The sequence below is a fragment of the Agelaius phoeniceus genome, chromosome Z (assembly GCF_051311805.1).
Source record: "Agelaius phoeniceus isolate bAgePho1 chromosome Z, bAgePho1.hap1, whole genome shotgun sequence".
Classification (NCBI taxonomy): domain Eukaryota; kingdom Metazoa; phylum Chordata; class Aves; order Passeriformes; family Icteridae; genus Agelaius; species Agelaius phoeniceus.
Window position 1 is genome coordinate 47456231 of NC_135303.1, and position 24500 is coordinate 47480730.

Sequence of the window (24500 nt, forward strand, 5' to 3'; positions counted from 1 at the left end):
TCCTGCTCCCTTCTCAGGGCTCAGCTTCTCAGTGTGGGCTAGAGGGGCTTAGTGTGTTTTTACTCTTAGATGCCTTGAGCAACAGGTGATGGACTAGGAGGGCTTTTTGTGTGGCTTTGTAGCAGAGGAGAACGCTGCAGGCTTTTTTTGGCATCATCTGTAGAGAAGGTGTGGTTCTGTGCATGAACTCACAAAGCAGCCCAGGGCACTGCTATTGTGATGTCAGCGGCCGCATGGCAGCGTTGTCAGGCAGAGTTGCTGTGCCGAGGCCCGGAAGGGCTCAGTGTGCAGAGCAGCTCTGCGGCACGCTCACTGCAGGGGAACCTGCTGATCGATGAGGTCTCTGCCAGCAGGACTCTGAGGTTTTTTGTTTTCTGCCTACAGGCTTTGTCCCTTGCAGATTGAGCAGCACTGCTCCAGCCATGGAGGGAGTGTGTGCTGCAGCTTTCACGGCTTTTACCGTGGCTTATTCCGGGTACTTTTTCACCCACCTGGCACGTAAGTAGACGTTTTTGTTCAGTGCAGCATATGGAAACCCAAATGCCACAAAGAGGCCTTCAGCTGGGTAACGCCCCTGCCCACAGCTCCAGCTAAGAAGGGCGTGTCTCTAGCCAGTGGGGCATGGGCAGCATTTGTGATGTAGCCTGCGGGGATTCCGCTCCTGCCGTGCCACGGCCTGTGGCAATGGAGTCTGGAGTCTCCTCAGTTTGCTGGCTCAAGCAAGACAACTTCCAGGATGGGAAGACTGGGAGAGCTTGGCAGGAGTCCTTGTAAAAGCTGTGCACTGCTCTCCAGGACTGAGGCAAAGTCCCTCAGTTCAAGGCTTCTTGTCTGCATTCCCTCATCCCAGCATTTGCCTGTGGAACTTGACACTTCCTGCGCGCTAAAAGAGCCATTTGTTCTGTGATGAAATCACAGAATGAGCTTGGTAAAGGCCTCTGAGATGGACATTTTTGAGGAGTTCTTGTATGCTCCCACACACAGCAGCTGTTCCTGTGCTGTGTCATGATAGGACTGCCACCATGGCTCAGAGGGACTTGGGTGAAGCCTCCCTGGGGAAAGGTTTTCAGTAAGCTCATGGCAATTGCTGCATGCAATGTCTTGAGAAGACTGAAATACAGCAAAGAGAGGAGCTGTAGCCACTGCTGGGTGAGGTGGGGCAGAAGCAATGACTGTTAGAGAACCACTTGTAGACTTAGTCTCAAGTTTCTATGGGTTGAGTGGCCAAAGAGGAGAGACAAGGTAGACACCAGGCAGTATTTTGTGCTGCTGTTGTCTTGCTTGCTGTGTGCCACAAGGGATGCTGCTGGAGTGGTGTAGTGAAAGCAGAATGCTCTGTCTTTGGGTTGACTTTGGGGTGGGCATGGCCAGCACAGGCAGTTTTCTTAGAGCATCTGGTTCTTTTTCCCTTGTGTGTTGCAGGTCACATCAGCCGTGCCTGGAGAGAATCCGCTCTTTGGGTGAGTGGCAAAGGAGCCTCTGGCCTTGGTAGCATTTGGCAATTGCGGAGCAAGCTGTGAGCTGGGCCTGTTGCAGTCCGGTGCCAGCCTGGCTGGATGAATGAAAGTCCAGTCCAGGCCCTTTGCAGCAACAGCAGCAGCAGGAGGACCCAGGGCTGTTTTCTCCAGTTCCTTTCCAGAACTTTTAAGCAGCTGAAAGTGGTGGCTGCCATGATGGAATTTCTCCTGTACAAGAGAGCGCAGTCCCATCCAGCTGGCCCATTTTACTTGAGTCTGAGCACCTTAGAATCCCATTTCTCTGCAGATGCTTTCTCCTGAGTGCATCTGGGTCTAGAGCTGAATATAAAGGACGCTGCTGTCTGTCTGCAGAGCCCAGAGGGAACCTCGGAGCCTCCAGTGGCTGTGTGTCTTCCTGAAGAAGAGGCCCAAGGGGAGGAAGATGCCCAGCAAAGTGTACCTGCTGCCACTGCAGGGCCTGAGCATGCAGCATCAGTAAGTGGCAGCTCTGGGCAGTCCTGTGGCTGGAGCAAAGCATAGCTGCAAGTTTCTGATCAGACAGCACCTCCCGTGCCTGGCTGAAGATGCTGAGGGCTGGAATCTTTCCTGCCCTTCCCGCAGGCAGTGAGGCCTGGAACTTGGAAGTTCAGGGATCACCTTCCTACTGTTCTGAAAGAGGCTGTGAATTTGTCTTAGCAAGAGACAGGAGGTAGCATTAGGATGTCTTGGCATGCTGCTGGGGTACAAGTGAGGCCCTTGGTGGCCAGTGGCTGTACAGGCTCCCTGTCCCCAGTGAAGAGAGCAGTGCAAAGGTGCAGTTCAGAAGCTTGCAGGATATGAGGAGACACTGTCCCCAGGAGGGACCTGGCCCTGCGCAGACAGCAGCTGTCAGTAGCTAAAGGAACAGCTGAGATGCAGCGGGGCCTGTAGCTGAATATAGGTGAGGTGGTGAATGCCAGGTTCTTTCCTGTCCCTCATGCTGCTGTGTGTCCCCAGAGCAGAAGGGCAGCGTCAGCACCTGCTCTGGCTGCCTCTGCACGCGAGGAAGAGGCTGAAGAGGAGGAAGGTGCTCATGAACCTGCCCCTGCTGTCAGCCCAGGCCCAGAGCAAACATCATCAGTAAGTGCCTGCTTTGGTTAGCAGTGAGTGTGGTGTCATTTTGTCCATGGTGTAAAAGCAGCCTTTGGATTTTGGGCCTTGAGCTGGAGAAGCGGGCTGCAAAAGCTGAGAGGTGAAGAGCCCTGGCTGTGGCCAGCAGCATCTTCCCAGGGGCTTGCATTTGAAATGGGATGGCAGGGGCACCTCTGCCAGGCACATTTGTGACCTCACTCATTTCTTTTCCCAGAGCTCCACCTCCTCTGTCCTGGCACCTGCAGGAGCTGCAGCAGAAGGCTCTGAAGGAGCCTCCAGTCCCCAAGCTGGCAAGTGCAGCGGGAGCAGCTCGTGCATCTGGAGCACCAGTAGCTCCTCTGGCAGCAGAGAGCAGCTGGGAGAGAGGACAGAGGACAAGTGCCTGGCCATGCTGAGTACGTCCTTTGTGATCCTTGTCTGCTGGAGCAGTGCCCTGTGTGTGCGTGTGTCGGCATGAGCTGTCCCAGCTCCTGTTCCTCCTCAGCTGAGTGCCAGCTCCTGAGGCCTCCACACAGGACCCGTTGTTGTGCTTTGAGGTGGTGAGGGGTCACCGGGGTGTTGCTCCTGCCTCTGAGAGCAGCTCAGCCTGGCTTGGCTTTGCCTGAGCTTCCCTGGAGGCAAAAGGCAAACCAGAGATTGTTTCTGGCTGAGCAGGAGGCCGTGACCCAGGCAATGAGTAGGCGCTCAAGGAGCTCCTGTGGGGCACGGCCAAGGTCATCTTCAGAACTCGGCCTGTCCTAAAGGCTGAGGCACCTCATTCCTAAGGCCCAGCACAGTAGGTTGGAACATGAGCTGCTGCTCCTGAAAGGCAGAAGGCCATTGTTTAGGCAAAATTGTCCTGCTCAAAGCTGCAGATTGTGCTTCTGCTGGAAGCACTTTGCAATATTCTTGCTGTCCTGCAAAGGGCAGCTGTTGAGAACAATTGATTCCAGGAGCCAGGATGCCTTTGATGATTGCAAGGATTAAAGCTTTGCTTGAAGGTCACAGAGTGTTGATTGCCAAGACCAGCAAGGTTTTGTTATTCCTGCTGCCCTTAACATTTCTAGACAACAACCAGTTCTCTTGCTTACAGCTTTCTGATCCCTGCATCCTCTGACTGTTTCTGCACGTGCTTAGATTTTAGTTTAGACGTCTAGTTTGGTGCAGGCCATCTGTGCTGCAGGGCTGCTCGTCTTGCTGCTGTTGTTTCTGAGGTGGTGGTGGTGGTGGTGGTGCAGTGGTGTTGTTGTTGGCCGACTGCCTGAGTTGAAAGGGCCCAGAGTGGCAGAGAGTGGGGCTGCCTTTCTGATCTGCTGCAGGGTGGGATCTCTTTTGAAGTGAGCATCTTTCCTTGGGATTTTTCCAGAGATGCTGGTGAGCGAGGGAGATCCTGAGGCTGAATACACAGAGCTGGAAACCATTGGCAAAGGGTGAGTGCAGCCACAGTTCCTTCTTCAAAGGCAGGGCCTGTGCATTTTGCTGGTGTCACATCTCCCCAGAGCGACGTCAGGCAAGCTCCAAAGCTGTTCAGACACTGCGTTAGGATGATGCCTGATGATCTCTCAGTACTGGTCAGCATTTACAGCTGTGGTCCGAAGGCATGGCGGCAAAGACACCTGGACGCTGGCAATGTCTTTTCTGCGGCAAAGAGCAGCACCTGGCAGATCTCCATTCCCTCAAGTCTGTTGCACCTGATTGCCGCTCTTCCTAGGAGAGAGCATTTTTGCATGTCTCAAAAGACTACAGAATGGGTGGGAATGAAAGGAGGAGAAACTTTGTTGCCTCAGAGGTCAAGTCAGCAGCTGACAGCTGTCAGGGAACAGCTCTGGGTAACATTTCTTTCCAGTATTTTGCTGAAACCAAGATTCAGTGGTCTGGATGGCCACCACCTAGCCTAGCAGCCAAAAGCAGAAATGAAAGAAGCAGCTCTCTTTTGTAGCTGAGGTGGCAAAAGACAAAGCTTCAGGGCAATGGCCAGTGCCAATGCACTCCAGAGGAAAAGGCATCATCTGGCTGATGGCAGAACCCTGGTGGATCCTGTGGGGTTTAGGCCTTTCCTGCAAAGAATCCACCAAGCTGTTCCCTTTGAAAGCCGGCTCTGCTGACTGGAAATGGGACTGATTTGCAACATTTTCCCTGTGAGAAGCCAAATGTACAAGAAGTCTCCAGAAAAGCAGAGTCCTCCAGGTGTCTGGGGCACCGAAGAGAAGCAGCTGAGAAGAGCTCTGGACTCAGAACGCCGCTGTCCAAGGATCCAGTGTTTTGAGGACTTCTCCATTTGTGTGTGCAGCAATGGAAGCCTTTCCCTGCTCTGGCTGTGGCTGCAGCTGTGGCTGGGCACTAACTTCCTTGCAAGCTGGAGAAGGGATCTGTGTCTGGAGGCTTTCCTGCAATGGCTGTTCCGTGGCCTCAGGCTTCTCAGAAGGCCTCAGTAGTGGTGTTTGATTTTGGCAGACAGGCTCCAGGGAGAAGTGGGAGAAGGCCCAACTGGCAAGTTCCTGGAAAAATCCCACACATGTACAGATAGAGAAAGAGAAAAGGGGGGAAAGACCCACACGAGAATCTGTCCTATTCCATTTACTGTTTGCCCCAGGACTTATTTGCCATTGGACTGCAGTGTCTTGCAGTGGCAGGGACTAAAGGACTTCTTCTTTCTCCGCTGCTGTTTTGTTTCTAGGGGTTTCGGCACGGTGTGCATGGCAGTGGAGACTGCCACAGGAGAAGAGGTAAGCGCCAAGCAGCGCCGCAGCTTCTGCAGCTCTCGAGTGCCCTCCCCTCTGCTGTGAGCTGTGGCTGAGCTTTGGGTGGCCAGGAGAGCTTTGCTGCAAAGGCAGATGAAGTGCAGAGCAGTGTCCGCCCTGCCAAATACAGTGGGGACAGATTTTGTCCTTCTCAGCTGCCCCTGGGAATGCAAGGAGGCCAGAGGAGGACACGCTGGCTGGGTCTTAGTGCCCAGGTGGTGTCTCAGAGCATGGCACTGCTCTTTGGGGCTGCAGGGTTCCTGAGTTCTCTTTTCTGGCTGTTAGCAAATAGATGGGAATCGTGCTGATAGTTCTGTAGGCACCTGCAGTGCTGCCCTTGGAACTGTGCTTAGACAGAGTGGTCTGCAAGGAGTCTCTCAAGGGCCTAAGCCCTGCTCATAGCCCGGTGTATATCCCTAGAAGATCATGGCCTGGGTTATTTCGTTTTACAGTCAGGCAGTAATTGCAAAAGTCAGTGGTGTGAAGAAAAGTATTTGAGTGGAGCAGAATGAAAATTCCTGGAGTGAGGAAATGCTAGGATTGTGGTTTTTGGAGGTGTCCTTAATGATGTTTTCATCATTGTGGCATTTTTTCTGTGAAGTATGTAGGGTTGTATATCTTAGGAGGAATAGCCCTCAGGATGTTTTTAGGACAGCATTTTATCTGCCACATCTCTAACTGTTTGCTTTGTTGTTGTGCCATGGAGAATGCCAGTGACTGCTGGAGTAATGATCCAATCCCCTAGAAGTGCCAATGGTTTCCCAGCAGTTTTGCTCCATTTTTACTGGCACAAAATGGCTTTCTGCTTGTAAGAGGTGTGTGAATGAGCATGGGGATGATAAAGTAAGGCCACGGGAGAAGACTGGCCCTGGGCACAGTGAGTGTTGTTAGACGTCTGAGGTGGAGAGCTTAGAGCGTGTTTCTGCCAGGTTTCCAAGGCAGAGGCTATGTGGCTCTGTGTCCTGGGAGGTGCCCGAGCAGGCGGTCTGATGTCCTGTCACAAGGCAGCTTGGCCCAGCCCAGCACTATCATCCCATAATCACTGTCTCCATGTTGCCCTTGTGGTCCTGTGCCACGGACTTCTTTGGTTCATGGTTTTCCATGTCGTTTTAGGTGGCCATAAAGAAAATTAGTCTCCTGCAAGAGAGCAGCAGCGAACTGTGCCTGAATGAAATCCAGGTCATGCGTGGCAATAAGCACGCCAACCTTGTCAACTATGTAGACAGGTGAGTGGTTCTGCTGTTCTGCTGTGAAAGGTCATTCACATCCTGCAAGCCAGAGGTTCAAGCACTCCTTTGGTGGATGGCAGAGGATGGAGCTGTTCATTCCTGTTTCTGGGCTGATCTACAGTGTCTTGGGAGGAGATTGCATTGGGGCTGCATTACTCTTTCCTGGCATACCAAGTTTGAAGGGCGCTTTCAAAGGCCAGACTTGGCCCTATCTTACTGAGCCAACAGCCTCAAAGTTCCTGTGCTCTCTCCCCATGGTTTTGTTGGCTTTGGGCTTGGATTTTTTCCCCATGGGTCTGAAGTGTTGCCGAAGCACTGCAGATTGTATTTCCCTTGGCCTGTTCGTTGGTGTGGATAGCAAGCAGTGTTTTAGACTGCCCAGAGTTCAAGGCCTGTAGAGCGTAGTGAATGACTGCTCACTTCCTCCTGTCTTCCTCTGAGAGAGACACAGAAACAAGAATCCATCAGGTGGTGTGAGTGCACACCACACCTTCATCTCCAGGCTGTTGTTTCCTCCTTTCAGCTACCTGCTGGATGAGGAACTCTGGCTCGTGATGGAATACATGGACGGAGGTTCCTTACACGATGTCATCAGGGAGACTCGCCTGGCAGAAGGAGAGATAGCAGCTGTCTCTCGGGAGGTAAGGGATAGTGCCTGTGCTTCCCATGCCTTGGTCGGGATGGTCCTTCCAAATGGGTGACAAGGAGAGGAGAGATTTCATCTTCTGAGCCTCCTTGCTGCCTTTCTCTTATGACTGGCAGTAGCAAGAGCATCTGAAGTGCCTGCCAGTGTCCCTGCCCTTCTTCTAGTGTGTTTGTGTTTGCCTCTCTAAACACTTGCCTGGAGCCTGTGTGTGCTGCATTCCTTCCCTGGACGGGCAAAGTTGCTGGTGGCACAATGTAAAATAAGTGGCACAGACAAAGATACACACTGGGCTGTCATGGAGCTCAGCCTCCAAGAGAGCCTTGCACCAAAGGGGTGTTCGCAAAAGCATCCACTCTTGTCTGGCTGGAGAGAGCACAGCCACTGCAGCAGTGCTGCTTCAGTCTGTGGTTGCAGGGCAGTGGCCGGAGGAACAATTGTCCTTTCTCTTTCAGAAGCACACACACCCTCACTTAGAAAGGCACTGCTGTCCTTGTGTTGGAGCAGCAAGCTCTTGCCCTTGCCAGCAGCCTGTCGTGCCATGGCTCAGCATGGCCCAGGAATGTTGCAGTGTTGCAGATGTGCCACTTCCCCGCTTGTGGGATGAAATCCACTTAGGCTGGTGTTTCTTTTTCCTCTCTCAGTGCCTGCAAGGCCTGGATTTCCTTCACTCCAAGCAAGTGATCCACCGGGACGTCAAAAGCCACAACATTCTCCTGGGTCTGGACGGATCCGTCAAGTTGGGTGGGTGTTGTTGGCCAGGCTCAGCTCTGGCAGGCTGCGGTGTGGGGCTGCCTTTGGGTGACTGCCGGTTCCCTGCAGTGGTGCCTGTGGCAGTCCAGGCTGCCCTGATACAAGTGCAGAGCAGAGCCCCAAGGTGCAGGGAGGTGTTGCTGGGAACAAGGGCTCAGGAGTGCCTTTGGCTTGTGCGTGTGTCCCTTCCCAAGCAAGGCACTTACAGTCTAATAGCTTCAGGGCACTAAAAGCCACTGCCTGAAAGCTGGGGCTTTTGCTAACTGGCCAATTCGGTATTTCCTCGGCTGCAGGCCAGAGGAATGGCAGCATGGCCCCTTGCTGGCAGCCGGGTTCCACGCTGCCCTCTTGGACATTGGTACAGCGGGGATTTCTTTGTTTTGCTTTCCTCATTCACGCTGGCCTGTTTTTTCTCCTCAGCTGATTTTGGCCTTGCTGCTCAGCTGACCGCTGAGCAGAGCAAACGGAGATCAGCTGTTGGGACCACTTACTGGATGGCGCCAGAAATCTTCACCAGGAAGCTCTATGGCCCCAAAGTGGACATCTGGTCCTTTGGCATTGTGGGGATCGAGATGGTGGAAGGGGCGCCTCCTTACCGGATGAAAACCTCCCGCACGGTGCGCTGCAACTGCTCTCAGATACTGCTGACACCCAAACACAATCTGCTCCCATTCTTCTGCCTGGCAAGCTTGCTAACACCTGGAAATGAGAGGTGCCAGGCTGCATAGTCTCTCGTGCTCCTTGTCCAGATCGTCCCCTTGCCATTTCAGTGCACGAACCGCACAAAAAATGGTGATGCCTTTTGCTTGACGGAAGCTTTGACAAAAGGGCAAAGCTGGGCTTTTAGTCCCCATCAGCCAGTGAAATCAGGGGTGAAGGCAAGAGCCTTTGCCTATTGGACTGGCTATGGCTGCCTGTGGCTTTGTGTTCTTTCAGTAGGGGTAGGAAAGGTATCTGCCAGGCTCTGGCAGGGAGTAAAGTGCCACGGGAGAGTGGAGCCTGTGCCGTGGGGTGTGTGTGAGCAGTTTGGGGTGCGAAGGAGACAGGTAGAGCGTGGCATTTCCTTCTTCTCTAGGTTCAAGAGCTGATCAGCAGCGGGGGCAGGCCAAAGCTGCAGAAGCCCAGGCAGCAGTCGGCGTGGTTGCGAGACTTTCTGCACTGCTGCCTGGAGAGGGACGAGGACAGGCGCTGGTCTGCCCAGGAACTGCTGCAGGTAAAAGGCAAAGCGGCTGCAGGCTGCGCCAGCTGCCCGCTGCCAGGGGCTCCTCATCTGCTCAAGTCCAAGGCGTCTGATGGGGCCCGCTCCTAAGAATCTCCCCTCTGGGGGCTTGCAAAGGAAAACAAAGGAGAATCCTGGCCTAGGATGCCTTGGAAGGAGCCTTTCAAGGTCACCTAGACCAAATCTCCTTAAGCTGAAGACATCTGGAGTCACGGATTTGTGGGATTGGGTGCCATTTTGCCTCATGTAGCAAGGTCCTGGATGTGGAGACAGTGGTGCCCAGAATGCCCTCCTTTTCTTCTTTCTGTATCTTTCTGGTAGCCAGAGAAAGCCTGTTTCAGCCTGTGAGGAAAGTACAAGTTCATGTTTTTCTTTTTCTCTTTGGGCAGCATCCGTTTGTAACATCAGCCAAGCCGACCTCCGAGCTGACGCCTCTGATCATGGCCACGCAGCAGTTTATGGCCAACAGGAGATACTAGCCCTGGAAGAGGCCATTGTTCTTGTTTGCAGTTTGTAGTTTGTAGTTTGTAGATTATAGCTCGTAGTTTGTAGTTTCTAGATTATAGCTCATAGTTCGTAGTCTCTTTATTCGAATAGGCAAAATAAATACTATAATAAATAAAACCTTCACTGTGCTGGAAGCTTCCCTTTGTTCTCACCCTGTGAATAAGCTCTAAATTTGCTTCTGAATGCTCAGGTGTTTCTTCGATGTGGGAAGACACATGGATGGGGATTTGTGGCATGGTTTGGAAGCATGCAAAGGTCTTCTTCCTTCAGTGCCTGCAGGCCACAAGCTCTTGTGGAGATAGAGGCATTGCAGCTGTGGCTAGAGGAGCAGAGTAGGGCAGAATGGAGCAGAGCAGTGGTGTCACTGCTGGGGATGCTGCTGTGGCTGTGGGCAGAGGGGGAGGGAGCCGGGCTTCTCCAGGGGCTCAGGCGCAGGTGAGTGTCCAGCGGGAAGGCAAGTTCTGCCACGGGAACCAAGGCCAACATGAGGGAGCGAAAACTTGTGCAGTTGGGACCTGCCTGAGCCACTGTGGAGGCCTGTGGGCCTGCTAGGGCACTTCCTGGGGCTGTGGCCTGGAAGAATGTCCCCTAGACTTTAACCTCTCCCATGGTCTCCTGTTTATCGTTTCAATATACATTTGATACCGTGATTATTGAAAATCATTTACTTTGCTATGTTTGGTGGTAACTGATGGTATATTTGACTAGCATTTAAATTTAAATTTTGGTTGCACAATATTTCCCAGTTTTCATGTTCTTCCCCCACTTCCCTGAACCCATTGTCCCTGGGAAGGACAGGCCAGGAGATGGAACCTGCTCAAGAGCAAGCAAAGGCGAGCCACCAGCCATCTGCCATCTCCCCTCCTCTTCTGACCCCTTGTCAGGATGGCACCGGCCATGGCGTCCTGGATTCTACCCTAACCCACTTTCTGACTGCCCTCAACCCTGCCCCTGCTTTCCTCTTGTATTAGCAGACTCCCATTTTTGCTGCAATACATATTTCAGAGGTCAGAGCTACAATAGAAGTTGAGAATAAAACAGCTGGAGGACCGACTCTGTTGCCCCCACAGGAGTTCTGTGCCCTGCACCACCGGAACGTTCCCCCATTCTAGTCCCCCATGAAACCTTTTCTTTTGACATGTGTGTTTGCTGAAGGCCACGCGGGAAAGGTGTCACCCCAAGTCTTTTGGCTTTGATTTTCTGTTCTCTTTTGTTTTGTGGGTAAGTGAAAGGGAATGAAGTGGCGGGGAGCCATCTGGGAGTCAGGGCCCGAGAAGTGAGGGAAAATGAAAATTGTATTTACTTATTGTTTGCTTATGTCTGCAATATCAACCCACCTGTTCATTTTAATTCCCAAGTTTAGTTAAAATCTACTAAGTATTGTGTTGGTTTTAGGTATAAGAAGATATTATTTTTACTATGATTGTTATACCTTTCATTTTAAATAAAACAAAAAAGGGGGAGTGTGGGGGTTTGTCCTGGAGGGCACGGGCCAAAAATGACCACACAGCCACACATCAGACAACAATGACCAACACCAAGCCTCAGGAGAAGAGAAGCCACAACGGATGACAGCCAGAAAACTTATGGTGAGCTGATCATGAAGTGGAGAGGACTCTGGGGCCAACTGGGAGTGGCCATGCAGATCAACAGCCTGTCTGAACCCGTCAGGGCACAGGGAAAACAGGTGATGGCTTTGGGATGGGCACCCAAAGCTGCCAACACTATCCCCCAATGCACCATCCAGCACCAAGAGAAGACTTGCTGAATTTTATCAGTATTTCATCCAATTACTCTTTTTTTTTGTTTGTTTTTTCTTTTGGCTAGTTTCAACTTCTGTCCATAGTCCTCTCATTCCTTTGAGATTTCTACCTCTGCTTTTCTTCGCACCTTCCCCTCCCTGATTGTCAGCTGAGCTATTTACAGATGGCTTTTCTCACCCACCTGGTACCTGATGTGTGTGCCAGCACCAAAATAATTCTCCTTATTTTGCCCCTAACTGCCTTCTCTTTGGGGCACTGTCACAGCTGGCAAAGCTTCAGTCTTTCACATGTGTTTTTTGGCCAGTAAGTGGGTAAGGGCTGGCAAAGCAACTTCCTAAGGCATCCAGAGCAATGCACTGCAAGCCAGACCTGTTCTCTTTCAGGCAAGGCTTCTCTGAAAGGACTTCAGAATTCCCACCATGGAACTGAGGCACTGGTGACAGAGCACTAGACTGTGAAAGGCTTTGAAAGGGGATAGGAAGCTCAGCTTGCAAATGAGACCAAGAGGAGGTAGGGTCAAGAGACGTGGTGGCCACACATCCCGAGGTAAATAGCCTTTGGCTTTCCTGGGGCCTTCCCCCACATGGGGCTGCCACTCACCTGGCCATTTAGGAGCTGGGTTAGGGGCTCCAGACACAGGTGTGGAGCCTTGCCTCTGGTGTGCCAGGGATCAGCGGCCACAGCTGGGCTGGGATGCAGGCCTGGGGGTGTGGGGCGTGCAGAGTAGGGCATGGCCTCAGCAGAGCAAGGCTTGATCTGCCCCTTTCCCCACCTACAAGCGCCTGAAAGGGCTTGAGCCAGCAATGTCCTCCAGTGTCTCACAACAAGGTTTCCAGGTTCCTGTGCTTCTTGGCTGTCAAGACTCCAGAGATTTGTGGCTGGATATTAAGAAACTTGCACATTTGCTTCCCTCCCAAAGAGGCATCCTGAGCGTTGTTTTTTCTTTCTAAGGCCTTCCCTCCTTTCTATGTCCTCTTCTTGAGATAGTCCAGGGAAAGCCTCTCCTCTCTCCCCTTCTCCACCACAATGGAGGGGGACAATGGAAAAACCAATCTATGAGAAGCTGAGAATGTTAGAGTTATAATGTAGTGAGGGGAAAAAAAAAAGCAGCAGTAGACGACAATAGGAAGAAAATTGTGCGAAAGAGGTAATGGCTTAAGCAAGAAAGGTGCAGTGTCACACGGGGCCCCTGGAGCAAAGACAGGATGGCCAGGGCTTCCAGCATGGTTCTGATGGTAGATGGGGGCTGCTGGTGCTGCCGGGAGCAGCTCTGGCCCTGCAGTGGCAGTTTGCTGCTCCCTCTCTGCGGCAGTGCTGGTGGCAGTGGCGATGGTGATGGGTGTCTGTCTCTCCCTGCGGAGCTCTGCTTGGCACTGCCGCTGCCATCAGTCCGCCACGCCGGGCGTGTCCGTGGCAATGGGATCTGCCGCTTTGCTGCCTCTTCCTCCCAGCCTGCTGGGCTGCACTTGGCTTGGCTGCACTCCCTTTGGGCTTGGCTGAACTCGCTTGGTATCAGTGTGAACACTCTGGCTTGCCTTGTTCTGCTGGAGAAGAAAAACAGTCGCACATGCCCCCCGGCCCTGATGGTTTCAGCTGTGTGTCAGAGCTGTCATTTCAGTGCCACCCATCTCAGCCCTGTGTCCAAAAAATTACTGAGGAAGGACAAAAGTGGGGGGAAAAAATGGTGGTGGTGCTTTGGTGCCAAGGCCTCTCTGCTAGAGTGAGTCAGAGAGAAGGATCCTCCTTGCATTTCCTGTCATGGCGTTTCCCTGCTGAAATCACAGCCACGGCTGTGATGTAAAATGCTTTGAATAAATAGTGCTGAAAGACACATGGCCTTGTCTCTGTACCTAGGAGGAAACTCTAAATGTCATTGAAGTCGTGCTTCTCCCTGTTTGCTCTTGGAATCTCTGCTGGTCAGAGTGACCCTGAGATGCGTTAGAAAGTCTCTTTCCCCAGCCCGGCAGTTGATGAAGGAGTGGGAACTCTTCTGTTCTTGGTCTCAAGGTTGTTTATTGTTTCTTATCTATAATATTCTTTCTCCAACGTGCCAAGGTCTGTCTAGCAGCTTGGGTTGAGGCACACTGCCCACCTCAGAGGCAGTGTTGTCTTTTTATACCCAAAACTATGTGTACACTATTTACAATAACTTCCCAATACCTATCACCTATGTGAGACAGTGAACTTCTCCTCTAAACCAATCTAAAAGTGCCAACATCACTCAGAAGATGGTGGCTAGGAAGAAGGAGGAAAAAGGACAAGGCACATCCAAATTCCTCCATCTTGAGACCCCCGAGCTGTCATTTTCAAAACCTCAAAAATCTATTTTTCACCTGGTGACAAACTACCTATTATTCTACTTAAACTCTTTTGACTTGTAATTCTTCATATTAAGATTGGTGATTGTTTTTTCCAAGGGCTAAATCAAAGGCACAGGCATCTTGGGCTCTGTGCCAAAGTCTCTGAGCCCCCGGGCAGCGGCTTGAGCCCTCCAGGGCAGGCAGAGGAATTTCCTGGGTTCTGATAGTTTGCTGCTTTCTAGAACTAAGGGAGGTCCCGCTGGTAGAAGCCTTCTGGTTTTTGCTCAGAAGCAATAGTGGCCAAAGAGCACTAATGTGGTTCCTCACATCCTGCTCCCTTCTCAGGGCTCAGCTTCTCAGTGTGGGCTAGAGGGGCTTAGTGTGTTTTTACTCTTAGATGCCTTGAGCAACAGGTGATGGACTAGAGGGGCTTTTTGTGTGGCTTTGTAGCAGAGGAGAACGCTGCAGGCTTTTTTTGGCATCATCTGTAGAGAAGGTGTGGTTCTGTGCATGAACTCACAAAGCAGCCCAGGGCACTGCTATTGTGATGTCAGCGGCCGCATGGCAGCGTTGTCAGGCAGAGTTGCTGTGCCGAGGCCCGGAAGGGCTCAGTGTGCAGAGCAGCTCTGCGGCACGCTCACTGCAGGGGAACCTGCTGATCGACGAGGTCTCTGCCAGCAGGACTCTGAGGTTTTTTGTTTTCTGCCTACAGGCTTTGTCCCTTGCAGATTGAGCAGCACTGCTCCAGCCATGGAGGGAGTGTGTGCTGCAGCTTTCACGGCTTTTACCGTGGCTTATTCCGGGTACTTTTTCACCCACCTGGCACGTAAGTAGACGTTTTTGTTCAGTGCAGCATATGGAAACCCAAATGCCACAAAGAGGCCTTCAGCTGGGTAACGCCCCTGCCCACAGCTCCAGCTAAGAAGGGCGTGTCTCTAGCCAGTGGGGCATGGGCAGCATTTGTGATGTAGCCTGCGGGGATTCCGCTCCTGCCGTGCCACGGCCTGTGGCAATGGAGTCTGGAGTCTCCTCAGTTTGCTGGCTCAAGCAAGACAACTTCCAGGATGGGAAGACTGGGAGAGCTTGGCAGGAGTCCTTGTAAAAGCTGTGCACTGCTCTCCAGGACTGAGGCAAAGTCCCTCAGTTCAAGGCTTCTTGTCTGCATTCCCTCATCCCAGCATTTGCCTTTGGAACTTGACACTTCCTGCGCGCTAAAAGAGCCATTTGTTCTGTGATGAAATCACAGAATGAGCTTGGTAAAGGCCTCTGAGATGGACATTTTTGAGGAGTTCTTGTATGCTCCCACACACAGCAGCTGTTCCTGTGCTGTGTCATGATAGGACTGCCACCATGGCTCAGAGGGACTTGGGTGAAGCCTCCCTGGGGAAAGGTTTTCAGTAAGCTCATGGCAATTGCTGCATACAGTGTCTTGAGCAGACTGAAATACAGCAAAGAGAGGAGCTGTAGCCGCTGCTTGGTGAGGTGGGGCAGAAGCAATGACTGTTAGAGAACCACTTGTAGACTTAGTCTCAAGTTTCTATGGGTTGAGTGGCCAAAGAGGAGACAAGGTAGACACCAGGCAGTATTTTGTGCTGCTGTTGTCTTGCTTGCTGTGTGCCACAAGGGATGCTGCTGGAGTGGTGTAGTGAAAGCAGAATGCTCTGTCTTTGGGTTGACTTTGGGGTGGGCATGGCCAGCACAGGCAGTTTTCTTAGAGCATCTGGTTCTTTTTCCCTTGTGTGTTGCAGGTCACATCAGCCGTGCCTGGAGAGAATCCGCTCTTTGGGTGAGTGGCAAAGGAGCCTCTGGCCTTGGTAGCATTTGGCAATTGCGGAGCAAGCTGTGAGCTGGGCCTGTTGCAGTCCGGTGCCAGCCTGGCTGGATGAATGAAAGTCCAGTCCAGGCCCTTTGCAGCAACAGCAGCAGCAGGAGGACCCAGGGCTGTTTTCTCCAGTTCCTTTCCAGAACTTTTAAGCAGCTGAAAGTGGTGGCTGCCATGATGGAATTTCTCCTGTACAAGAGAGCGCAGTCCCATCCAGCTGGCCCATTTTACTTGAGTCTGAGCACCTTAGAATCCCATTTCTCTGCAGATGCTTTCTCCTGAGTGCATCTGGGTCTAGAGCTGAATATAAAGGACGCTGCTGTCTGTCTGCAGAGCCCAAAGGGAACCTCGGAGCCTCCAGTGGCTGTGTGTCTTCCTGAAGAAGAGGCCCAAGGGGAGGAAGATGCCCAGCAAAGTGTACCTGCTGCCACTGCAGGGCCTGAGCATGCAGCATCAGTAAGTGGCAGCTCTGGGCAGTCCTGTGGCTGGAGCAAAGCATAGCTGCAAGTTTCTGATCAGACAGCACCTCCCGTGCCTGGCTGAAGATGCTGAGGGCTGGAATCTTTCCTGCCCTTCCCGCAGGCAGTGAGGCCTGGAACTTGGAAGTTCAGGGATCACCTTCCTACTGTTCTGAAAGAGGCTGTGAATTTGTCTTAGCAAGAGACAGGAGGTAGCATTAGGATGTCTTGGCATGCTGCTGGGGTACAAGTGAGGCCCTTGGTGGCCAGTGGCTGTGCAGGCTCCCTGTCCCCAGTGAAGAGAGCAGTGCAAAGGTGCAGTTCAGAAGCTTGCAGGATATGAGGAGACACTGTCCCCAGGAGGGACCTGGCCCTGCGCAGACAGCAGCTGTCAGTAGCTAAAGGAACAGCTGAGATGCAGCGGGGCCTGTAGCTGAATATAGGTGAGGTGGTGAATGCCAGGTTCTTTCCTGTCCCTCATGCTGCTGTGTGTCCCCAGAGCAGAAGGGCAGCGTCAGCACCTGCTCTGGCTGCCTCTGCACGCGAGGAAGAGGCTGAAGAGGAGGAAGGTGCTCATGAACCTGCCCCTGCTGTCAGCCCAGGCCCAGAGCAAACATCATCAGTAAGTGCCTGCTTTGGTTAGCAGTGAGTGTGGTGTCATTTTGTCCATGGTGTAAAAGCAGCCTTTGGATTTTGGGCCTTGAGCTGGAGAAGCGGGCTGCAAAAGCTGAGAGGTGAAGAGCCCTGGCTGTGGCCAGCAGCATCTTCCCAGGGGCTTGCATTTGAAATGGGATGGCAGGGGCACCTCTGCCAGGCACATTTGTGACCTCACTCATTTCTTTTCCCAGAGCTCCACCTCCTCTGTCCTGGCACCTGCAGGAGCTGCAGCAGAAGGCTCTGAAGGAGCCTCCAGTCCCCAAGCTGGCAAGTGCAGCGGGAGCAGCTCGTGCATCTGGAGCACCAGTAGCTCCTCTGGCAGCAGAGAGCAGCTGGGAGAGAGGACAGAGGACAAGTGCCTGGCCATGCTGAGTACGTCCTTTGTGATCCTTGTCTGCTGGAGCAGTGCCCTGTGTGTGCGTGTGTCGGCATGAGCTGTCCCAGCTCCTGTTCCTCCTCAGCTGAGTGCCAGCTCCTGAGGCCTCCACACAGGACCCGTTGTTGTGCTTTGAGGTGGTGAGGGGTCACCGGGGTGTTGCTCCTGCCTCTGAGAGCAGCTCAGCCTGGCTTGGCTTTGCCTGAGCTTCCCTGGAGGCAAAAGGCAAACCAGAGATTGTTTCTGGCTGAGCAGGAGGCCGTGACCCAGGCAATGAGTAGGCGCTCAAGGAGCTCCTGTGGGGCACGGCCAAGGTCATCTTCAGAACTCGGCCTGTCCTAAAGGCTGAGGCACCTCATTCCTAAGGCCCAGCACAGTAGGTTGGAACATGAGCTGCTGCTCCTGAAAGGCAGAAGGCCATTGTTTAGGCAAAATTGTCCTGCTCAAAGCTGCAGATTGTGCTTCTGCTGGAAGCACTTTGCAATATTCTTGCTGTCCTGCAAAGGGCAGCTGTTGAGAACAATTGATTCCAGGAGCCAGGATGCCTTTGATGATTGCAAGGATTAAAGCTTTGCTTGAAGGTCACAGAGTGTTGATTGCCAAGACCAGCAAGGTTTTGTTATTCCTGCTGCCCTTAACATTTCTAGACAACAACCAGTTCTCTTGCTTACAGCTTTCTGATCCCTGCATCCTCTGACTGTTTCTGCACGTGCTTAGATTTTAGTTTAGACGTCTAGTTTGGTGCAGGCCATCTGTGCTGCAGGGCTGCTCGTCTTGCTGCTGTTGTTTCTGAGGTGGTGGTGGTGGTGGTGGTGCAGTGGTGTTGTTGTTGGCCGACTGCCTGAGTTGAAAGGGCCCAGAGTGGCAGAGAGTGGGGCTGCCTTTCTGATCTGCTGCAGGGTGGGATCTCTTTTGAAGTGAGCATCTTTCCTTGGGATTTTTCCAGAGATGCTGGTGAGCGAGGGAGATCCTGAGGCTGAATACACAGAGCTGGAAACCATTGGCAAAGGGTGAGTGCAGCCACAGTTCCTTCTTCAAAGGCAGGGCCTGTGCATTTTGCTGGTGTCACATCTCCCCAGAGCGACGTCAGGCAAGCTCCAAAGCTGTTCAGACACTGCGTTAGGATGATGCCTGATGATCTCTCAGTACTGGTCAGCATTTACAGCTGTGGTCCGAAGGCATGGCGGCAAAGACACCTGGACGCTGGCAATGTCTTTTCTGCGGCAAAGAGCAGCACCTGGCAGATCTCCATTCCCTCAAGTCTGTTGCACCTGATTGCCGCTCTTCCTAGGAGAGAGCATTTTTGCATGTCTCAAAAGACTACAGAATGGGTGGGAATGAAAGGAGGAGAAACTTTGTTGCCTCAGAGGTCAAGTCAGCAGCTGACAGCTGTCAGGGAACAGCTCTGGGTAACATTTCTTTCCAGTATTTTGCTGAAACCAAGATTCAGTGGTCTGGATGGCCACCACCTAGCCTAGCAGCCAAAAGCAGAAATGAAAGAAGCAGCTCTCTTTTGTAGCTGAGGTGGCAAAAGACAAAGCTTCAGGGCAATGGCCAGTGCCAATGCACTCCAGAGGAAAAGGCATCATCTGGCTGATGGCAGAACCCTGGTGGATCCTGTGGGGTTTAGGCCTTTCCTGCAAAGGATCCACCAAGCTGTTCCCTTTGAAAGCCGGCTCTGCTGACTGGAAATGGGACTGATTTGCAACATTTTCCCTGTGAGAAGCCAAATGTACAAGAAGTCTCCAGAAAAGCAGAGTCCTCCAGGTGTCTGGGGCACCGAAGAGAAGCAGCTGAGAAGAGCTCTGGACTCAGAACGCCGCTGTCCAAGGATCCAGTGTTTTGAGGACTTCTCCATTTGTGTGTGCAGCAATGGAAGCCTTTCCCTGCTCTGGCTGTGGCTGCAGCTGTGGCTGGGCACTAACTTCCTTGCAAGCTGGAGAAGGGATCTGTGTCTGGAGGCTTTCCTGCAATGGCTGTTCCGTGGCCTCAGGCTTCTCAGAAGGCCTCAGTAGTGGTGTTTGATTTTGGCAGACAGGCTCCAGGGAGAAGTGGGAGAAGGCCCAACTGGCAAGTTCCTGGAAAAATCCCACACATGTACAGATAGAGAAAGAGAAAAGGGGGGAAAGACCCACACGAGAATCTGTCCTATTCCATTTACTGTTTGCCCCAGGACTTATTTGCCATTGGACTGCAGTGTCTTGCAGTGGCAGGGACTAAAGGACTTCTTCTTTCTCCGCTGCTGTTTTGTTTCTAGGGGTTTCGGCACGGTGTGCATGGCAGTGGAGACTGCCACAGGAGAAGAGGTAAGCGCCAAGCAGCGCCGCAGCTTCTGCAGCTCTCGAGTGCCCTCCCCTCTGCTGTGAGCTGTGGCTGAGCTTTGGGTGGCCAGGAGAGCTTTGCTGCAAAGGCAGATGAAGTGCAGAGCAGTGTCCGCCCTGCCAAATAGAGTGGGGACAGATTTTGTCCTTCTCAGCTGCCCCTGGGAATGCAAGGAGGCCAGAGGAGGACACGCTGGCTGGGTCTTAGTGCCCAGGTGGTGTCTCAGAGCATGGCACTGCTCTTTGGGGCTGCAGGGTTCCTGAGTTCTCTTTTCTGGCTGTTAGCAAATAGATGGGAATCGTGCTGATAGTTCTGTAGGCACCTGCAGTGCTGCCCTTGGAACTGTGCTTAGACAGAGTGGTCTGCAAGGAGTCTCTCAAGGGCCTAAGCCCTGCTCATAGCCCGGTGTATATCCCTAGAAGATCATGGCCTGGGTTATTTCGTTTTACAGTCAGGCAGTAATTGCAAAAGTCAGTGGTGTGAAGAAAAGTATTTGAGTGGAGCAGAATGAAAATTCCTGGAGTGAGGAAATGCTAGGATTGTGGTTTTTGGAGGTGTCCTTAATGATGTTTTCATCATTGTGGCATTTTTTCTGTGAAGTATGTAGGGTTGTATATCTTAGGAGGAATAGCCCTCAGGATGTTTTTAGGACAGCATTTTATCTGCCACATCTCTAACTGTTTGCTTTGTTGTTGTGCCATGGAGAATGCCAGTGACTGCTGGAGTAATGATCCAATCCCCTAGAAGTGCCAATGGTTTCCCAGCAGTTTTGCTCCATTTTTACTGGCACAAAATGGCTTTCTGCTTGTAAGAGGTGTGTGAATGAGCATGGGGATGATAAAGTAAGGCCACGGGAGAAGACTGGCCCTGGGCACAGTGAGTGTTGTTAGACGTCTGAGGTGGAGAGCTTAGAGCGTGTTTCTGCCAGGTTTCCAAGGCAGAGGCTATGTGGCTCTGTGTCCTGGGAGGTGCCCGAGCAGGCGGTCTGATGTCCTGTCACAAGGCAGCTTGGCCCAGCCCAGCACTATCATCCCATAATCACTGTCTCCATGTTGCCCTTGTGGTCCTGTGCCACGGACTTCTTTGGTTCATGGTTTTCCATGTCGTTTTAGGTGGCCATAAAGAAAATTAGTCTCCTGCAAGAGAGCAGCAGCGAACTGTGCCTGAATGAAATCCAGGTCATGCGTGGCAATAAGCACGCCAACCTTGTCAACTATGTAGACAGGTGAGTGGTTCTGCTGTTCTGCTGTGAAAGGTCATTCACATCCTGCAAGCCAGAGGTTCAAGCACTCCTTTGGTGGATGGCAGAGGATGGAGCTGTTCATTCCTGTTTCTGGGCTGATCTACAGTGTCTTGGGAGGAGATTGCATTGGGGCTGCATTACTCTTTCCTGGCATACCAAGTTTGAAGGGCGCTTTCAAAGGCCAGACTTGGCCCTATCTTACTGAGCCAACAGCCTCAAAGTTCCTGTGCTCTCTCCCCATGGTTTTGTTGGCTTTGGGCTTGGATTTTTTCCCCATGGGTCTGAAGTGTTGCCGAAGCACTGCAGATTGTATTTCCCTTGGCCTGTTCGTTGGTGTGGATAGCAAGCAGTGTTTTAGACTGCCCAGAGTTCAAGGCCTGTAGAGCGTAGTGAATGACTGCTCACTTCCTCCTGTCTTCCTCTGAGAGAGACACAGAAACAAGAATCCATCAGGTGGTGTGAGTGCACACCACACCTTCATCTCCAGGCTGTTGTTTCCTCCTTTCAGCTACCTGCTGGACGAGGAACTCTGGCTCGTGATGGAATACATGGACGGAGGTTCCTTACACAATGTCATCAGGGAGACTCGCCTGGCAGAAGGAGAGATAGCAGCTGTCTCTCGGGAGGTAAGGGATAGTGCCTGTGCTTCCCATGCCTTGGTCGGGATGGTCCTTCCAAATGGGTGACAAGGAGAGGAGAGATTTCATCTTCTGAGCCTCCTTGCTGCCTTTCTCTTATGACTGGCAGTAGCAAGAGCATCTGAAGTGCCTGCCAGTGTCCCTGCCCTTCTTCTAGTGTGTTTGTGTTTGCCTCTCTAAACACTTGCCTGGAGCCTGTGTGTGCTGCATTCCTTCCCTGGACGGGCAAAGTTGCTGGTGGCACAATGTAAAATAAGTGGCACAGACAAAGATACACACTGGGCTGTCATGGAGCTCAGCCTCCAAGAGAGCCTTGCACCAAAGGGGTGTTCGCAAAAGCATCCACTCTTGTCTGGCTGGAGAGAGCACAGCCACTGCAGCAGTGCTGCTTCAGTCTGTGGTTGCAGGGCAGTGGCCGGAGGAACAATTGTCCTTTCTCTTTCAGAAGCACACACACCCTCACTTAGAAAGGCACTGCTGTCCTTGTGTTGGAGCAGCAAGCTCTTGCCCTTGCCAGCAGCCTGTCGTGCCATGGCTCAGCATGGCCCAGGAATGTTGCAGTGTTGCAGATGTGCCACTTCCCCGCTTGTGGGATGAAATCCACTTAGGCTGGTGTTTCTTTTTCCTCTCTCAGTGCCTGCAAGGCCTGGATTTCCTTCACTCCAAGCAAGTGATCCACCGGGACGTCAAAAGCCACAACATTCTCCTGGGTCTGGACGGATCCGTCAAGTTGGGTGGGTGTTGTTGGCCAGGCTCAGCTCTGGCAGGCTGCGGTGTGGGGCTGCCTTTGGGTGACTGCCGGTTCCCTGCAGTGGTGCCTGTGGCAGTCCAGGCTGCCCTGATACAAGTGCAGAGCAGAGCCCCAAGGTGCAGGGAGGTGTTGCTGGGAACAAGGGCTCAGGAGTGCCTTTGGCTTGTGCGTGTGTCCCTTCCCAAGCAAGGCACTTACAGTCTAATAGCTTCAGGGCACTAAAAGCCACTGCCTGAAAGCTGGGGCTTTTGCTAACTGGCCAATTCGGTATTTCCTCGGCTGCAGGCCAGAGGAATGGCAGCATGGCCCCTTGCTGGCAGCCGGGTTCCACGCTGCCCTCTTGGACATTGGTACAGCGGGGATTTCTTTGTTTTGCTTTCCTCATTCACGCTGGCCTGTTTTTTCTCCTCAGCTGATTTTGGCCTTGCTGCTCAGCTGACCGCTGAGCAGAGCAAACGGAGATCAGCTGTTGGGACCACTTACTGGATGGCGCCAGAAATCTTCACCAGGAAGCTCTATGGCCCCAAAGTGGACATCTGGTCCTTTGGCATTGTGGGGATCGAGATGGTGGAAGGGGCGCCTCCTTACCGGATGAAAACCTCCCGCACGGTGCGCTGCAACTGCTCTCAGATACTGCTGTCACCCAAACACAATCTGCTCCCATTCTTCTGCCTGGCAAGCTTGCTAACACCTGGAAATGAGAGGTGCCAGGCTGCATAGTCTCTCGTGCTCCTTGTCCAGATCGTCCCCTTGCCATTTCAGTGCACGAACCGCACAAAAAATGGTGATGCCTTTTGCTTGACGGAAGCTTTGACAAAAGGGCAAAGCTGGGCTTTTAGTCCCCATCAGCCAGTGAAATCAGGGGTGAAGGCAAGAGCCTTTGCCTATTGGACTGGCTATGGCTGCCTGTGGCTTTGTGTTCTTTCAGTAGGGGTAGGAATGGTATCTGCCAGGCTCTGGCAGGGAGTAAAGTGCCACGGGAGAGTGGAGCCTGTGCCGTGGGGTGTGTGTGAGCAGTTTGGGGTGCGAAGGAGACAGGTAGAGCGTGGCATTTCCTTCTTCTCTAGGTTCAAGAGCTGATCAGCAGCGGGGGCAGGCCAAAGCTGCAGAAGCCCAGGCAGCAGTCGGCGTGGTTGCGAGACTTTCTGCACTGCTGCCTGGAGAGGGACGAGGACAGGCGCTGGTCTGCCCAGGAACTGCTGCAGGTAAAAGGCAAAGCGGCTGCAGGCTGCGCCAGCTGCCCGCTGCCAGGGGCTCCTCATCTGCTCAAGTCCAAGGCGTCTGATGGGGCCCGCTCCTAAGAATCTCCCCTCTGGGGGCTTGCAAAGGAAAACAAAGGAGAATCCTGGCCTAGGATGCCTTGGAAGGAGCCTTTCAAGGTCACCTAGACCAAATCTCCTTAAGCTGAAGACATCTGGAGTCACGGATTTGTGGGATTGGGTGCCATTTTGCCTCATGTAGCAAGGTCCTGGATGTGGAGACAGTGGTGCCCAGAATGCCCTCCTTTTCTTCTTTCTGTATCTTTCTGGTAGCCAGAGAAAGCCTGTTTCAGCCTGTGAGGAAAGTACAAGTTCATGTTTTTCTTTTTCTCTTTGGGCAGCATCCGTTTGTAACATCAGCCAAGCCGACCTCCGAGCTGACGCCTCTGATCATGGCCACGCAGCAGTTTATGGCCAACAGGAGATACTAGCCCTGGAAGAGGCCATTGTTCTTGTTTGCACTTTGTAGTTTGTAGTTTGTAGATTATAGCTCGTAGTTTGTAGTTTCTAGATTATAGCTCATAGTTCGTAGTCTCTTTATTCGAATAGGCAAAATAAATACTATAATAAATAAAACCTTCACTGTGCTGGAAGCTTCCCTTTGTTCTCACCCTGTGAATAAGCTCTAAATTTGCTTCTGAATGCTCAGGTGTTTCTTCGATGTGGGAAGACACATGGATGGGGATTTGTGGCATGGTTTGGAAACGTGCAAAGGTCTTCTTCCTTCAGTGCCTCCAGGCCACAAGCTCTTGTGGAGATAGAGGCATTGCAGCTGTGGCTAGAGGAGCAGAGTAGGGCAGAATGGAGCAGAGCAGTGGTGTCACTGCTGGGGATGCTGCTGTGGCTGTGGGCAGAGGGGGAGGGAGCCGGGCTTCTCCAGGGGCTCAGGCGCAGGTGAGTGTCCAGCGGGAAGGCAAGTTCTGCCACGGGAACCAAGGCCAACATGAGGGAGCGAAAACTTGTGCAGTTGGGACCTGCCTGAGCCACTGTGGAGGCCTGTGGGCCTGCTAGGGCACTTCCTGGGGCTGTGGCCTGGAAGAATGTCCCCTAGACTTTAACCTCTCCCATGGTCTCCTGTTTATCGTTTCAATATACATTTGATACCGTGATTATTGAAAATCATTTACTTTGCTATGTTTGGTGGTAACTGATGGTATATTTGACTAGCATTTAAATTTAAATTTTGGTTGCACAATATTTCCCAGTTTTCATGTTCTTCCCCCACTTCCCTGAACCCATTGTCCCTGGGAAG

General features: G+C 52.4%; 2 protein-coding genes across 2 annotated transcripts; both read left to right on the forward strand.

Moving 5' to 3' along the window:
• Positions 1-422: 422 nt before the first annotated feature.
• LOC129133168 (serine/threonine-protein kinase PAK 3-like) lies at positions 423-9631 on the forward strand. The gene is made up of 12 exons (XM_054652793.2): positions 423-498; positions 1423-1460; positions 1830-1952; positions 2803-2983; positions 3934-3997; positions 5245-5293; positions 6422-6534; positions 7061-7178; positions 7825-7924; positions 8354-8550; positions 9009-9146; positions 9542-9631. Exons 1-12 carry the CDS (start codon positions 423-425, stop codon positions 9629-9631), a joined length of 1287 nt encoding a protein of 428 aa, XP_054508768.2.
• Positions 9632-14472: 4841 nt separating this feature from the next.
• On the forward strand, positions 14473-23679 carry LOC129133175 (serine/threonine-protein kinase PAK 3-like). The gene is made up of 12 exons (XM_054652799.2): positions 14473-14548; positions 15471-15508; positions 15878-16000; positions 16851-17031; positions 17982-18045; positions 19293-19341; positions 20470-20582; positions 21109-21226; positions 21873-21972; positions 22402-22598; positions 23057-23194; positions 23590-23679. Exons 1-12 carry the CDS (start codon positions 14473-14475, stop codon positions 23677-23679), a joined length of 1287 nt encoding a protein of 428 aa, XP_054508774.2.
• Positions 23680-24500: the final 821 nt, after the last annotated feature.